The 17,540-nt window shown below is 43.1% G+C and overlaps 3 protein-coding genes across 12 annotated transcripts in view; 1 reads left to right on the top strand and 2 right to left on the bottom strand.

Annotated features, from left to right (window-relative positions):
- The window catches only part of LOC139612866 (rho guanine nucleotide exchange factor 2-like), a 32,748-nt gene extending 25,483 nt beyond the window's left edge, over window positions 1-7,265 (bottom strand). For both annotated transcript variants that reach the window (XM_071468969.1, XM_071468970.1), the window contains exon 1: window positions 7,023-7,265. In XM_071468969.1, the coding sequence (XP_071325070.1) occupies window positions 7,023-7,079 (57 nt within the window). In that variant the 5' untranslated portion in view covers window positions 7,080-7,265. The remainder of the gene's footprint in view (window positions 1-7,022) is intronic.
- Window positions 4,002-6,169, bottom strand: LOC139613826 (uncharacterized). Its single transcript, XM_071470750.1, has 3 exons — window positions 6,133-6,169; window positions 4,859-5,359; window positions 4,002-4,765 (listed from the first exon to the last, which is right to left on the bottom strand). Exons 1-3 carry the CDS (start codon window positions 6,167-6,169, stop codon window positions 4,194-4,196), a joined length of 1,110 nt encoding a protein of 369 aa, XP_071326851.1. The 3' UTR covers window positions 4,002-4,193.
- Window positions 7,266-11,368: 4,103 nt separating the features above from the next.
- LOC139613300 (transmembrane protein 79-like) lies at window positions 11,369-17,141 on the top strand. 9 transcript variants are annotated; one of them, XR_011686723.1, is made up of 6 exons: window positions 11,369-11,486; window positions 12,413-13,053; window positions 13,373-13,567; window positions 14,167-14,398; window positions 14,486-14,631; window positions 15,845-15,978. XR_011686723.1 is itself a non-coding variant. In XM_071469833.1 (6 exons), the coding sequence occupies exons 2-6, from the start codon at window positions 12,474-12,476 to the stop codon at window positions 16,047-16,049; spliced, it is 1,164 nt and encodes a 387-aa protein (XP_071325934.1). In that variant the 5' UTR covers window positions 11,369-11,486; window positions 12,413-12,473; the 3' UTR covers window positions 16,050-17,141. The 9 variants fall into 9 exon arrangements, 7 of the variants coding, with proteins under 7 accessions (XP_071325934.1, XP_071325935.1, XP_071325937.1 ...); XR_011686724.1 differs by lacking the exon at window positions 15,845-15,978 and adding an exon at window positions 14,835-15,715; XM_071469833.1 differs by lacking the exon at window positions 14,486-14,631 and having other exon boundaries at window positions 12,413-12,585; window positions 12,634-13,053; window positions 15,845-17,141.
- The last annotated feature ends 399 nt before the right edge of the window (window positions 17,142-17,540 follow it).

Raw genomic sequence — 17,540 nt, 5'->3', positions numbered from 1 at the left:
AATGTTAGACAAGACCTTTGAAAAGTGGAGAGATAAAGGAATAACGGCTACATGTACACTGGTAGATATGCAACATTTTAAATCATTTAGACAACTTAAAAATGAGTTTGGACTGGAAAATGGAGATTTGTACAGATACCTTCAATTAAGACACTTCTATGAGACAGAAATTAAGAAGGAAATCTCTTTGGAAGGGAATGATGTGATTGAAGTGTTAACAGGTGCGTTCAAGCAAACTCCTTCAAAAATTGTCTCTAAACTGTACAAAGGTCTATTGAAGCAACAGGGAAGAAATATAGTGTATATAAAAGTGAAATGGGAAAAATAATTCAATATTGAGTTGTCTGGGAGTGATTGGCAGTCCATATTTAAGACCCAACATACTTCAACAAGCTCTAAAAAAATGGAGGGAGTTCGGTTGGAAAAATTTAACACGTTTTTTTATTACACCAAAAATTCAAAATAAACAATTAGGCCAACAACAATACTGTTGGAGAAATTGTGGGAAACTGAATGCCAACCATTCTCATATATTTTGGTCATGTATGAAAATACAGTCATTTTGGGAGGGAGTTTTAAGAGCCATGGGTGAAATTTTTGGATATAATATTCCTAATGATCCTCGGTGTATATATCTAGGACTGATACCAGACGATGTAATAGGTAAAGAAGACATATACCTGTTCAAGATCCTATCACTTGCAGCTAAGAAAGCCATTACAAGGAGTTGGCTGAGAACTGACCCACCTGGACTGAGCCACTGGCTGGACATTGTAGAAAAAATCCGATCAATGGAACAAATGACCTACAGTCTTAGAATCAAAACAGAGCTGTATGCTGTAAGATGGACAAAATGGCATCTTTATGTGACAAAGTACCCCCTTGTGTTTTTGTATTTCTGTATCTGTTTTGATTGATTGAAAAAGAAGGATTTACAAGGATCATCAGGCCCGTCAGCAGTATGACCTCTGACCTCTGACATTAACTCTGCTGCTAACAATTATAGTGCTAACAGGTTAAAAATTACAGTACTAACAAGCTAACAATCACAATGCTAACAGGCTAACAATACAGTACTAACACAGCATCCAGCTGAGATTGATGGGAATTAATTGGGACATAAATCAAAGAATTGGACACATTTAAACTTTGACCTGATGATGGAGTTAGAGGAAAAGGATCCTCAGAGTTATTACAGTTCATCCAGAGTGGAACATGAACCTTTCATCACCGAACAGTTTCAGTCTGGACCACAGTGCTGATCAGCTGAGACTCAAGTGAACATGAACATCAGAGTCACCTGAGGCCTCCTGTACTACAAAGCAAGCTCAGTATACCCTGGTCATCACCTGGTTCAGTTAACTCTGGGTTTACCTGTACATGTATGACCTTGAGTTTTTGATTATAAGCAACATCATCAGAACCAAAAATAAATTATTGATATGAGAAAAAACACTGATACCTGCAGGTAAATTCTGTTATAGTGACATCATAAAGTGAAATTTAACAAGGGGACATGCTAACAAACAGAAAATCATTTTAATGATTAAAGTCAGACTGAGGATAAACTGTCAATAAGACGATGAATTATCAAGTTTGATGATGATGATGTTGTGAACATGTGATGAAGATGAAACAGTTAAAGTAACGTCAGACTGTTTGTGGAGAGAAGTAGTTGATGTGTGATGAGGTCAGTGAGACTGAAATGTTCATTTCTAATGATGAAATATTGATCAATGTGTGGATCATTGATCTGATCAAAGACATCAGAGGTTTAGTTTTTATTTCCAGTTCTGCTCACAGAGTCTCCTCCTGTTATTCTGAGCTGCAGTGATGAGGAGCAGAGTCACAGCTTCATCACTGTCAGAAGGAGTTCAGCATCAATTGCCGTGGTGATTTACCCCAGTAATAGGGCTGCAATGATGATAGAATCGATGATAGAAATAGTCGACAATGAATTCCATTGTCGACTATTGTCGCCAGACGTGTTTTTCCAACAGAGTGAGGCATCTCACTTAATTACAATCTCTGCCGACAGTCGCGGTAACGTACACAGAAATGGTGGCGTCCAACACATCAGCTACGTGTACCAAAACTTCTAAACTTTGGGAGCATTTTTGCCTGGATACCCATCTTTCTTGTGTTTATTATCATTTGCCACATAATTAAAGCAACTTCATGCTAAATTTAAGAAAAAATTAATAATTATCCGATTAGTCGACTAATCGTTTCAATAGTTGGTGACTAGTCGACTATTAAAATAGTCGTTAGTTGCAGCCCTACCCAGTAACAAGTGAACCACTGTGGTAGGACTGAAAACCAGAGTTAAACCTGAAGTTACCTCGATGGTCTGTCTGACCAAGAACTCATGACAGCCAATTAAAGCCCTCAGAGACAGCAGCACTAACAGATTATACTAGTTAATCATTAACTTAGTTTCCTGTTGTTGGGATCATGTTTAACATCAGTAAATCTGATGTAATCAGTTTTATATGAAACACTAAGTAAATGATTAACATTAATAAACATGTTTCATGTTCATGTTTAGAATAAAATGACAGATGGAGAATCACATGTTGTGTAGTTACATCTGAACCTTGTATGTAAACAGCAGGTCAAACACGTCTGATGGAGGTTTAATTATCCTGGTGAATTTTAATTAATTTCACTCTCCTGTCTTCAAAGCTTCTGTTTCAACTAGATCTGGAAACTCTGGATTTACAGGTCAAAAGTCAGATAACAGCATCCATCTCTGCTCACAGTTTACAGTGTGTTTAGGACCATTAAATGTTATTGTAAATTAACACACACACACACACACATGCTACACCTGCTTTAAACTGAGACACATGATGTGTTACAGTCAAAACAACATGATGTTGGTTTCATTAAATAAATATTCATCTGTACAAACACCAGTGATCACATCAAACACACAGGTTCAACAGGTGTGATGACTTCACTGATGATGATGATGGTGATGATGATGATATTGATGTATACAGAACCCTAACCTAACCTTACCTGTCTGTAACTGTGTGTAACCATGTGTAACTGTAACTGTGTGTAACTGTGTGTAACTGCAACTGTGTGTAATTGTGTGTAACCATGTGTAACTGTAACTGTGTGTAACTGTTACTGTGTGTAACTGCAACTGTGTGTAACCATGTGTAACTGTAACTGTGTGTAACTGTAACTGTGTGTAACTGCAACTGTGTGTAACTGTGTGTAACCATGTGTAACTGTAACTGCATGTAACTGTAACTGTGTGAAACTGCAACTGTGTGTAACTGTGTGTGTCTTTCTCTGAACTTCTCTTTTTTTCTTGAGTGTTTTTCACATTAACTTCTGCTCTGGACAGGGAGGGGCAGGAAGGGGAAGTGTGTTTGTGTGTATGTGTGTGTGTGTGTGTGTGTGTGTGTGTGTGTGAGAGTTCTAGTCTTAGATCATAAACTGTCTTGTTTTTCCAGCCAATTGTTTAAACTTCACAGAAAAGCAGCAGAAACTGAAACAAGACATTTTAGAAACAGTTACCTCTTAATTTTCTGTCTATTTATCTGCATTTAAATAAATTATTTTACCCACAAATTCTGTAAAAAGGTTAAATCCTGCAGCTCTGCAGTCATTGAAAAGTCCTGGGAACCAACCAAACAGTCCCGGAAACCCAGGCAGTGTCCTACTAAATGCAACTGCACTAATGTAGCAGTCAGTAAGTGATTGTATATGTGTGTGTGTTATATAGATTTGTTATATATATTTGACAAACCTCAAAATGTTGATAGTGAACATATCAGTAAAATGTTCATATCCACTTCAGTTAAAGGTTCAGTCTGGTTTCACCAGAACCAGGAATAGTATATATTTCAATAGATCAATAATCAGGCTCTGTATTGACGAATGAGCTGACACATACTCAGTGTAAATGGTTTAAAACAGGTTCAGTGATCTGGTGACAGTCAGTGATCAGCTGATCAATAAATAAAGAGCTCAGTGATGGAGGGAAATAAAGAGACCTCTGTGTGGGTGGGGGTGGGGGTCATAAGACTGAGATGTAGTGCCACAGAGAGAAAGACAGAGAAAGAGAGAGAGAGAGAGAGAGAGAGACCTCAGTGTCCAGTTTATTAGGAACACCATAGCTCACACTGAGTCAGTCCTGAAACAAGCTTCCTCCATCAAGGTTCAATCTTCATGTTTCACTTTGTTTCTGGTATTTCAGTGACACCTAATCCCACTAACCTATCCCCAGACTGAGACCAGACTGACACCAGACTGAGACCAGACTGAGACCAGACTGAAACCAGACTGAGACCAGACTGAAACCAGACTGACGGCAGACTGACGCCAGAATGAGACCTGACTGACACCTGACTGAAACCAGACTGAGACCAGACTGAGACTGAGACCAGACTGAAACCAGACTGACGCCAGACTGACACCAGACTGAGACCAGACTGAAACCAGACTGACGCCAGACTGACATCAGACTGAGACCAGACTGACACCTGACTGACACCTGACTGAAACCAGACTGAGACCAGACTGAGACCAGATTTACACCAGACTGAGACTGAGACCAGACTGAGACCAAACTGAAACCAGACTGAAACCAGACTGACGCCAGACTGACGCCAGACTGAGACCTGACTGACATCAGACTGAGACCTGACTGAGACCAGACTGACACCTGACTGACACCTGACTGAAACCAGACTGAAACCTGACTGAGACCAGACTGAAACCAGATTTACACCAGACTGAGACCAGACTGACGCCAGACTGACACCAGACTGAAACCAAACTGAGACCTGACTGAGACCTGACTGACGCCAGACTGACACCTGACTGAAACCAGACTGACACCAGACTGAGACCAGACTGACACCAGACTGACACCAGACTGAGACCAGACTGAAACCAGACTGAGACCTGACTGACACCTGACTGACGCCAGACTGACGCCAGACTGAGACCAGACTGACACCTGACTGACACCAGACTGAGACCTGACTGAAACCAGACTGAGACCAGACTGAGACCTGACTGAAACCAGACTGACGTCTGACTGAGACCAGACTGAGACCTGACTGAAACCAGACTGACACCTGACTGAAACCAGACTGAGACCAGACTGACACCAGACTGACGCCAGACTGAAACCAGACTGAGACCTGACTGACATCAGACTGAGACCAGACTGAGACCAGACTGACACCTGACTGACACCTGACTGAAACCAGACTGACGCCAGACTGAAACCAGACTGACGCCAGACTGAGACCTGACTGACACCTGACTGACGCCAGACTGACGCCAGACTGACACCTGACTGAGACCTGACTGAAACCAGACTGAGACCAGACTGAAACCAGACTGACACCAGACTGACACCAGACTGACACCTGACTGACACCAGACTGAAACCAGACTGAGACCTGACTGAAACCAGACTGACACCAGACTGAAACCAGACTGACACCTGACTGACACCAGACTGAAACCAGACTGAAACCAGACTGAGACCTGACTGAGACCAGACTGACACCAGACTGAAACCAGACTGAAACCAGACTGAGACCTGACTGAAACCAGACTGACACCTGACTGACACCAGACTGACACCTGACTGACACCAGACTGACACCAGACTGAGACTAGACTGAAACCAGACTGACACCAGACTGACACCAGACTGACACCAGACTGAAACCAGACTGAGTCCAGACTGACACCTGAGAGACATTGATACTGTTACCAGTTAACTGCTTAATAACCAGTGAGTAAACAGTTAACTGCTTAATAACTTGTGAATAACCAGTGGATAACAAGTTAATAACCAGTTAACCAGTGTTCCATCTGTAGCAGACATTAATCATCTCTCTAGATATCAATTGTTACACTGTGGTTGTACAGTATATGTATAGTACAGTGTGTAGTACAGTGTATATATAGTAGTGTGTAGTACAGTGTGTAGTACAGTGTGTAGTACAGCGTATATATAGTACAGTGTGTAGTACAGTGTATATATAGTAGTGTCTAGTACAGTGTATATATGGTAGAGTGTGTTGTAAAGTGTGTACATACTAATGTGAAGTACAGTGTACATATAGTAGTGTGTGTAATACAGTATAGTACAGGGTGTGTTGTCCTCCTGTCTGTAGTAAATGTTCATAATGTGTTAAGTATAGGAGAAGTATATTTACTTCAGTACAGAGGTACTTTATACTTCTGTAGTACATTTCAGAAGGACATTGTACTTGGATGTAGTATTTTTATTTGTGTTAGAGCATTTCCTGGTAGTATCTAAGTACTTTAGTACTTCAGTTTCCCCGTGAGGATCAAAAACGTTTATCTATCAATTTCTACTATTTACCTACAGAGGTCAGAGGTCAAACACCCACAGACACTTCCTGTATGACACAACACGCACACACGCACACACACACACACACACACACACACACACACACACACAGCCTCCCCTCCCCCCGCTCGTTTCCTCCTGCAGGACAAAGCGGCCACGCTGCTGCTAACGGACACACACTCAAACACACCGAAACACAGTGAAACTCTGCACAGGTACACACGGAACACACACACAGACACACACCGACACACACACTCCGCTATATAAAAACATCAATCCGGTTTCAGTCTGAACTGAAAAAAAGTCCGTTTCCCGTTTCTGCGCTCCGCCAACTTCACCGTCAGTTCTCACACAAACCGCCTAAACACACAGCTTATCACAGTCCAATCACTGATCGATCATCTATATAACTATCGATAACCCTCCAACATCTGCCGTAACGGAACAAACGGTGTCCAGATGTGAGAGAGCGGACAAAGACAAGAGACAGAACAGACAGAAAGTGAGTAAGACTCCCACAATTCTCCTCTGTTCCTGATCAGTAACGTCCAGACTGTTATCAATATCAGCAATCATCAATATCTGTAAGTACTGATTACTAAATTCAGCGTGTACGCGCCAGGAGAGCGTTTCTTTCTCTTTTTTCCGGTGAACTCACCTTCAGGTTGATTTCCTTCATCCTGTCCTGTCTCCTGCTCTCCAGCAGCCGGGACATCCCCTCCGACAAATCAAACCCACCACACCTAGTCGATCACCTGCTCACAGACCAATCAATAACTAATCTATAACTGATCAGTAATGATCCGGGGCACTGGTGGGGTTCTGGTCCGGGAGCAGTCCGCAGTCTGATTGCAGGGGGCGGAGTCTTTCTCTGACTGACAGCGTCTTTCTCTACTTTTGACCAATCACAGCTTAGCCCGCTGTTGCCCAGCTCAGCAAATCCGCTGACTGCTCGCACTTTATATCCCGCCCAACAGCATCTGTCGGGAGCACTTGTTTTTCACGCCGGGGCAGTGAAGTGACGGACGTGGGTAGAGTCTCTATGACAACGTGTCAGCGTGTCACGTGAAGTGCAACAGCAAATCAGAGCGCTGTATGAGGTCACATGAGTGAAGACATTAAATCCGGACATGATCTATTATCCCCACCCCACCCCACCCCCACCTAGGCACTGGGTACAACAGCTGCTGTGTGACGTGGAACCATCGAGCACTGACCCCCGCCCGCCCCGCGGAGTCCCGGCATATACCGGTGAAAAATAAAACAAACCTCCCTGCTGCTTCATAACGGAAACACAGAGAGAAGTACTGCACTCAGATACTGCAGTAGTACTGCACTAACACACTTTACTGCAGTTGTACTGCACTCAGTTACTGTACTGCTCCACTATTTTAATTATAATTAAAGTATATTTGTATTTTATTCATTTAAAATCCAATATTCTTCTGTTTTAATGGATTTTGTTTTTTATTGTCTGTTATTTTTGAGTGTTGTTCTTTGTCCTTCACTATAAAACACATTGGTTGTGTTTGAATAGTGGATATAAATTAAGCTGCTCTGCCTTTCTAAATTAATGATTACTATTTATTTGTATATTATGTCACAATCATCTTTTCTTTATTATTAATATAGTTATTTATGTTTGGTAATAAATCATGCACATATGTAAATCCTGATCTGTTCTAGTGAAACCTTATGCTGATGTTTAAAACCAAATGTGAAGCGTTCAGTTTGAATATGAACTCAGAGCTTTGGTCACAACATCTCATTATGGTCATGTTAATAAAGCTGTTTAAATCTGCGATCTTTGATGAACTAACTTTACCTTCTGAATGTGTTGTCCTCGTGTTTTTTTGTGATATACATGTTGTATTTAATTGGGAAATATCATTTAAAACCTTCAGTTTAAATAAATGAACAGAATTACAGGCAGAATTGTCATGGTCCACCTGATTCCCACATACAGGCAGAAACTAAAACTGTGTAAACCTGTTGCGAGGACATCGAAGCAGTGGAGCAGTGAAGCCATAGAGGATCTGCGGGCATGTTTGGACTGCACTGACTGGGAGGTGTTCAGGACTGCTTCCAACAGTCTGGATGAGTTCACAGAGGCTGTGACGTCATACATCAGCTTCTGTGAGGACTGCTGTATCCCATCACGCACCAGGGTTAGTTATAACAATGACAAACCCTGGTTCACAGCTAAGCTCAGTCAGCTCAGGAGGCAAAAGGAGGAAGCTTTCAGGAGTGGGGACAGGGACAAGTTTAAAGAGTCCAAGTACAGGTTTAGCAAGGCGGTGAGAGAAGCTAAACGACTGTACTCTGAGAAACTTCAGCTCCAGTTCTCAGCCAACGACTCTGCTTCTGTCTGGAAAGGGCTCAGAAAGATCACAAACTACAAACCTAAACCCCCCCACTCCATTAATGACTTCCGTCTGGCCAACGATCTGAATGAGTTCTACTGCCGCTTTGAAAGACAGTGGGACAAGCCTGACACTAACCTCCACATCAGAGCCACATCAGAACCCCCCTCCTCCCCTACCAAAGGAACGTCTCTCTCTATCCTGGAGAGAGATGTCAACAGGCTTTTTAAGAAGCAGAACCCCCGCAAAGCAGCCGGTCCTGACTCTGTCTCTCCATCATCCCTGAAGCACTGTGCTGATCAGCTGTCTCCAGTGTTCACAGACATCTTCAACACCTCACTGGAGACCTGCCACGTGCCAGCCTGCTTCAAATCCTCCACCATCATCCCTGTCCCCAAAAAACCAAGGCCCACAGGTCTAAATGACTACAGACCCATTGCCCTGACCTCTGTGGTCATGAAATCATTTGAGCGTCTTGTCCTGTCCCATCTCAAATCCATCACTGACCCACTCCTGGACCCCCTGCAGTTCGCCTACAGAGCCAACAGGTCTGTAGACGACGCCGTCAACATGGCTCTCCACTTCATCCTCCAGCACCTGGACTCCTCAGGGACCTATGCCAGGATCCTGTTTGTGGACTTCAGCTCTGCCTTCAACACCATCATCCCGGCTCTGCTGCAGGACAAGCTCTCCCAGCTGAGCGTGCCTGACTCCACCTGCAGGTGGATCACCGACTTCCTGTCTGACAGGAGGCAGCACGTGAAGCTAGGAAAGCACGTGTCTGACTCCCAGACCATCAGCACTGGATCCCCGCAAGGCTGCGTTCTTTCTCCTCTGCTCTTCTCCCTGTACACCAACACCTGCACCTCCAGCCATCAGTCTGTCAAGCTCCTGAAGTTTGCAGATGACACCACTCTCATTGGACTCATCTCTGATGGCGATGAGTCTGCCTACAGGTGGGAGACTGAGCGTCTGGTGACCTGGTGCAGGCAGAACAACCTAGAGCTAAACGCTCTGAAGACAGTGGAAATGATAGTGGACTTCAGGAAGAGCCCAGCCCCACCCACCCCCATCTCCCTGTGTGACTCCCCCGTGGCTACCGTGGAGCATTTTCGCTTCTTGGGAACCACCATCACACAGGATCTCAAATGGGAGCTAAACATCAGCTCCCTCATCAAAAAAGCTCAGCAGAGGATGTATTTCCTGAGGCAATTGAAGAAGTTCAACCTGCCAAGGACTATGATGGTGAACTTCTACACCTCCATCATTGAGTCCATCCTCACCTCCTCCATCACCATCTGGTACGCTGCTGCCACGGAGAGGGACAATAACAGACTGCAGCGTATCATCCACTCTGCTGAGAAGGTGATTGGCTGCAATCTTCCGTCCCTCCAGGACCTGTACGCCTCAAGGACTCTGAGGCGTGCAGGGAAGATTGTAGCTGACTCCTCCCACCCTGGACACAAACTCTTTGAGACACTCCCCTCTGGCAGGAGGCTGCGGTCCTTCAGGACCAAAACCTCTCGCCACAAAAATAGCTTCTTCCCATCTGCTATTAGCCTCATCAACAAGGCTAGAGAGCCCCACTGTTGCTGATCAATTGCACCAATCACCAGAAAAAATTCCTTGTATGTGAAAACATACTTGGCAATAAAACTGATTCTGATTCTGATTCTGATACAGTTTCTCACTGTAAATATTCACCAACAGTGTAAAACCTAAAAACTGACATTATACTGCAAACACTACATACAGTATGTGCAGTATAATTACTCCCTACTGTGTACTGTTTACTGTCACACCACACTGTCTCCTGAATGAAACATCTGTTCACAGCTGCCTCCTGGTACTGACTGATACCACTGTTACCATGACAACTACCTACAACACACGAGAGGAGGAAGTGATGTCATCCTGCTGACCTCAGAGGAAATAGTTGGCTGAGGGCTCCACCTGCTGACAGGTAAGTAAACTACACCTGCAACACAGATTCTCATAAACATTTAAGTAACACTTAACTAACATTAAACTAACACTGAATTAATCAATCAAATCAAATCAAAGTACTTTAATGATCCCAAACTGGGAAATTGTTGCGTTGCAGCAGGAGCATACAATATGTGTAAATATATATATATATATATATATATATATATATACACGCACATATATACACACACATATATACACGCACACACACACACACATATATATATATATATATATATATATATATATATATATGTATATGTATAACACTGAACTAACACTGACCTAACATTCAACTAAAACTAAACTATAGCCTCCTCTCTGTACTCTGTGTATACTGTGTATTCTGTATGCTCTCTGTACCCTGTATACTCTGTGTACTCTGTAAACTCTCTGTACTCTGTGTATACCCTGTGTACTCCTGTATACTCTCTGTACTTTGTACACACTCTGTACTCTAGAAGTTTGGCATCTTGCAGTAGATGTCATAGTGACATCATCATCAGAATCTGAATATGACACAGACATGAAAAAATATACAGATATATTTTTTAACCTTTGTAGCAGCTGCTTGTAGAGACAGTTTCAGAGACATTTCCTGTCAACAATAAATGAGAAATGAATTTAAAATGAAGAGAAATCTAACATTCACACTTTACCTAACGACCTAGAGACGTTTCCTTTAACTCACCTGACGTGCCACACCTCAGCCGAACTTCCGGAGTGTTTCACAACAACAACAGAAGAAGAAGAGGGAGCGGTAGGCTCAGGTAATCTCGGTCAGTTTTTCATCCTGAATCTTTGATGTCTGGATTAAGTTTAATCTGGAGTTAGTGTGCTCCGTCTCTGTCCACCTCTGTTAGCATGTTAGCATGTTAGCACGGACCTGTCGGTCTGCTTCTCTGGTTCGATTATCAGTTTATTTCTGATCATTTACACTCGTGTGGTCAGTGATAATGACGCAGATGGTGACGTATAGGCGTTAAAGTCGATTAGAAACCATTCAAACTCGAGTTTATTTTGATTCTGATGTTGAATACGAAACACGTCACGGCAGCCATGTCATGTTCGAGTAACGCCAGAGGCGGAGGGCGGAGCTAACCTTACCTGACAAGAGAGCTGCAGGTGATTTGATCGGATTCAATTTAGGTGCAATAAACATTTCAATTTGATCAGAAAAGATCACTACGACTATGGGGATAAATAATATTCAAATCAATCAGACAACAATCAATTGATCAGCAATAACAATTTGACCATGTTTGTGTAGATTTAAAGACAAGTCATAAATAAAAAAACAAGGCAGTGTCTCCATCTACACATCACAGGGTTCACAGAGGTGTTGGACAGACTGACTGAGACTCTGTGTGATGCTGTCACTATCTGTATATAGACACACACAGATTTCTGAGTCAGACCAGAATTTACTGTGACCCCCCTTTGGCTTTAAACCAACACCGGTTCTACTGAGTACACCTGCTCACAAGTCTTCAGATGCTTGCCAGGTGTGCTGTTCCAGCCTCTGGGAGAACCTGCCACAGTTCTTCTGTCTCAGTGTCTCTGTCTCTTCATGTGATCCAGACTGACTGCATGATGCTGAGATCAGGTCTCTGTGGGACCAGAACATCTGTTGTATACATGTAAATGTACTGTGTGTGTGTCTCACTAATGAATTGTCCTCTGTTCTCTCTGACAGACAGGTGACACACAGACAGGTAACACACATACCAACTGCCCTGAGGATACCAAGCACTAGGATGGAGGATGGCGGAGTGACAATGACGAGACAGACTGAAGGAGAGGACGAGGTGGTGAGGTCTTCCATGATGGAGCCCAGCACCATGCCGTGGCCTGGAGACAGATGGGCAGGTGGACAGACAGGAGGACAGACAGGAGGACAGACAGGAGGACAGACAGGTGGACAGACAGGAGGACAGACAGGTAAAGGTGACAGGATAAGTGTGAGATCAAGTGAGGCAGCCAGTTGGACAGAAAGTGAGAGAGAGCTGATGGTGGAGGGGGAGAGGAAGGGAGGGGTGAAGGGAGGTTCAGGAGAAAATAAGGGGGTGGGGTTAATAGGAGAGTGGCCGGAGTTGAGGACACACCTGGAAGAGGAGACAGAGGAGCCTGTAGAGAACCACCTGCCAGAGAAAGCAGCTCAGGTGTTCAGCCCTGCAGTGACTGTTCTCCCTTCCCCCTCCTCACCCAGAGAGAGTGAGGCATTCTGGGAAATGGAGTCAGAGAAGAGTCCCTTCCTGGGTCCTCGAGGAGTCCCTCAGGACTACAACCAACATGGCTTCCAGTATGAGTGGACAGAAAACACGCCTCCTGCCAGATGTAAATATACCTGTCCTCACCTGTCCATCTCACCTCTTCTCACCTTTCTTTCTTCTACTGTTGCATCTCCTTTCGTCTCTCAGGTGGGCAGGATTTAACCTGTAGAATAGGAGAGAATACCTTTATGGTTATTGCCCACTGTTACACAACCAAGCTTTTTGTGCATTTCCTGAGAATGTTTCACACATTCATCCAGATGCTTACCTGTCCATACAGCTACTGATACAGATACTTATATAGACACCTACCTGTCTAGATGTCATTTTAGAGTTTCCTGTAATGTGAAGTCTTCATTGGTGTATCTCTATCTCTCTCTCAGGTGGGCGGGGCTGTCCCAGTAGGGACATCCTGAAAGTGGGTGTGTCCCTGGTGACGTCAGCTCTCTTCTTCCCCTTCTTGGTGTGGGGAGGGTTTGTTTTCTTGCCATTTGACGCCCCCCTGTTGGATGGCGCCCCCCTCAGGCTTGTCTACACTCTGCGCTGCTCCGTGTTTGCAGCCGCCCCTGTTGTCCTCGGTGAGTACAACACCAATGAAAAACAGTCAGCCGACAGGAAACAGTCTTGTACTGTTAGTGAGTATCTCCATGGTGACAGTGTCTCACCTGTCTGCAACACATTACATTCAAACAGGGTAAATCAGGCTCAGCTCAGAGACAACTGTGTTGTAAGGGAATGAGAGACCGTCCTGACTCAGACTCTGTCTGAACCACATGAGGGACCACAGGGTCATCTGAGTCATCCAGAGGCAGTGGGCGGGTCTGGACCGGAGACAGGCAGGATGAGTTCCCTTCACTGTCCTGTAGACCAGCACCAGAGGCTGAACTAGATGATGCAGGATCAAGAGCCAGTGTGGTGGACAGAGGACAGGAGTGGTGTGGGACAATTGAGGAAGGTTGAAAACCATGCAGGAAACAGAATTCTGGATCTGGAGTTCTGAGAACAGAAGGGGGAAACACCTGGTGAAGAGGACTCAGTCCTCCAGAAGACAACAGTTCATTATCCAGAGCCAGTCCAAGTTCGAGCTGTCCAAGCTGTCACCGCAACTTTACAGAGTCTGGTCTGTCTCATGTCTGTCTCCCCCGTCTGTCTCATGTCTCACCTGTCTGTCTGTCAGGTTGGCTGGTCCTGGGCATCACTCGACTCCGGTTAGGTGTGTCTCGGCCTCTGTTTGATGATGAGGTGAAGGAGGCGGAGCTTCATGAGGTCATTGTCCACCACCGCTTTGTCTCTGACTCCACCTCCCTGTTCCTGATGTATTTCCTGCAGCTGGCAGTCATGGCAATGTATCTGAGCCAGGAGCACCTGAAGCTTGTCCCACTGCTGACCGTCATCTTTGCCTTTGGACGGTGAGTTTAATTAACTGTGTTGTAATGAAATAGACGTTTCACATTAAGTTTACATTTATTTAAAGGTGTGTTTGTTTTGTGTCTCAGGGCTGGTTTTTCATTAAACACACAGTATGTCGGCTGCTAGTCTCTCAATGAATGAAATGAATGAATGAAATTACATCATGAAGTAGTATGGGATCATGGGAGTCTTCACCAACATTGCTGACGAAAATTTATCTGACCTGGCTCAGGTAATGAACATTCACATTATGTCATTCACATTATGTCATTTCATTCTAATGAGCTAAACAAATGTTTAGCTCATTAGGGGGGGAGACATATATATATATATATATATATATATATAGTTGATGCCAGAGGTCAGAGGAGACTGTCCAGACTGCTTTGAGCTGACAGGAAGGTAACAGTAACTCATCCACTCGTTACAACCAAGGTTTACAGAAGAGCATTTCTGAACACACAACACGTGGAACCTTGAAGCAGATATTCTACAGCAGCAGAAGACCACACCGGGGGCCACTCCTGTCAGCTAAGAACAGGAAACTGAGGCTACAGTTTGCACAGGTTTGTGCAAGACATGCTTGAACTAACCCTAACCCTAGACCAATTTTCAGTCACTTCATTCCATTCAAAATGCCAAAGATCAAAGAATTCAACAGACATAAAATCATAATTTTGCATCAGCACGGCCACTCTCAAAGAGAAATCAGCAAACAAACTGGATACTCAAGATGTGGTAATCACGCTTTTGTAGAGAAATCTGAAGAATCAGAAGGTCAAGGACAAAAAAAGGACTGGAAGACCAAGAAAACTTTCAAAATCTGATGAGAAGTTTCTCAGAGTTTCTTTGAGAGAGACTGGAAGAAGTCCAGCAAGGACCTGGCTCAGCATCCAGCAGCTTCAATGGGATGCCAAGTTGACCCTTGTACAGTCCGAAGAAGCCTCCAAAGAGTCCAGATCTGAATATTATAGAGGCAGTATGGGATCACCTGGACAGAAGAAGAGTTCTGGGAAGTGCACAAAGAAGCCTGATATGATATACCAGAAGATTACATCAGAAAACTTCAGGATCGTCTCCCCAAAAGAGTTCAAGATGTGCTTAGTGCCAAGGGAGGTAACACTAAATACTGACTTTTGTCTATCGAAGCCATTTTGTTCTGAAAATTGTGTTGTTGTTTTTTTGTTTTTTTTTTTTTGTACATATTTCCTGTATCTGAAAAACAAATATGGTTGGTCATTAAAACTTTGCTAAAACAACAAAGCTAGTGGTGGCTAAGACTTTTGCATAATACTCTCTCTCTCTCTCTCTCTTCTCTCTCTCTCTCTCTCTCTCTCTCTCTCTCTCTCTCTCTCTCTCTCTCTCTCTCTCTCTCTCTCTCTCTCTCACACACACACACACACGTAAAAAATGCCTTAAAAGGTGTGTTTGTTTTGTATCTCCAGGCTGGTTTATTGGGTGGCCGCCGCCTTCAACAGCAGCATCCGTGGTTTCGGTTTTGGCCTCTCCTTCCTGCCGAGTCTCACGATGATGGTTGCCAACATCTACTTCATCTTCACAGTGGAGTCGGCGGGGTCCATCTTCAGCTTCCCGCATCCTTCTGATGAAGTACTGGCTCCACCCTCCAGCAGACAGAGGTTCTGGGGATGAGAGCTCATTGGTTATCAATAACCTTCCTGTCTGCTGAACTATTTCTGATTACATTTGTTTTTATAAACTTTATTTTATATGAACTGAAATTTTAAAACAGAATAAAAGATCAAATAATGAAATGTTCTGCTTATAAAAGCTCTGCCCTCCCTGTCAGAGGTTTGCTTCATTAATTTATCTAGGTTAGAATTTGAACACAAACTGTGACCTGGACCACAAATCCAGTTTATAAGTCTAGATCTCTTTGGGTTGTATGGCTTCTAACATCTCGGTCCTGGACATCTGTGTCTTGAAACTGGCTCTGTTAATTCTGAGTTTAATAGTCCGGGTATGGTCCAAATTATTAATGAGAAGTAATTAATATAATATTAATACAGGGAAAGCTGCAGGTAAATTCAATTACAGCACAAATTTTGATTCAATTAGACCAGGACAAGAGGCTGCAGAAATAGAGGAATAATTTCCCAATATTAAGATTAGGCCGAGTATATAAATAAATGAGGCTCTTCAATGTGCAGTGAGAATTCTGTGGTTCAATTTTCAAATAAAAGATAGCAGAGGGTTTAGTTTTTGTTTCTCCTCATGTTGTTCTGGGCTGCAGAGCTGGAATAAAAGTAAAAGCACTGACACTGAGGAATCAAATGCAGCTCTAATCATCACTGTGTAATTAATGATTGTGATAAACTTCCTCTCTCTGTTTGAAAAGCACAATAAGTGTTTTGTTCCCGTCTGGATCATGTGGGAATGATGATGATGTTAGCAGGTTAGCCCTGCAGCATAGATTACCACTGTGATCTACACCATTACCATGGTGATCTACCTCAGTCATAGTTACGCCATCAACCAGCTTCCAGAGATGGATAACTCACTGTGTTGGATTCATGATTCAGGCTCCCAGTCTTTGTTTGTTTGTTTATTCATTTGAGATATTTAGTTCTCAAACTACTTCCTGTTTACTTCCTGTTTATTTCCTGTCTGTTTATGTTGTTGTTTTCAATGCTTTATTTTGTAAAATCTGTTTTATGATCATTAAATAGTTGATGTTTCTGTTAACTTTCTAAAAGTTTCACAATAAAAGGATGAAACAGCTAACTTCCTGTGTGTCACTATAAATAAAAGTTTATACATTTATTTATTTAGATAAATACACTCATTAACGTGAACACATTAATTCATTTACACACTTAAATACATCAATGTGAACACATTGTATGTTACATTGTGTGTGTGTGTGTGTGTGTGTGAAAGCGCATAGTGCTAATAATTAATATCCAGATGATTGATAATCTGGTATGCTAATGATAATTGATCCACTTCTTTACCTGATCTCCTTCACTTATTAAATAGATGTCATACTTACAACAAGGTCTCCTGCTGCACTGAAGCTTTAGTAACATCATCCACTGTGAGTCTATTTGGATACAATTGTCTGCCAGATGAGTAAATGTAAATGAAATTATCAGTGTAATGATACTCTGGAACCTTTATATC

Source organism: Trachinotus anak, unplaced genomic scaffold (genome assembly GCF_046630095.1).
Source record: "Trachinotus anak isolate AG129_WGS33_773 ecotype Australia unplaced genomic scaffold, CSIRO_AGI_Tana_v1 ptg000032l, whole genome shotgun sequence".
Classification (NCBI taxonomy): Eukaryota; Metazoa; Chordata; class Actinopteri; order Carangiformes; family Carangidae; genus Trachinotus; species Trachinotus anak.
The sequence above is the reverse complement of the archived record's forward strand: the minus strand, read 5'-3'. Positions and strand labels throughout refer to the sequence as shown.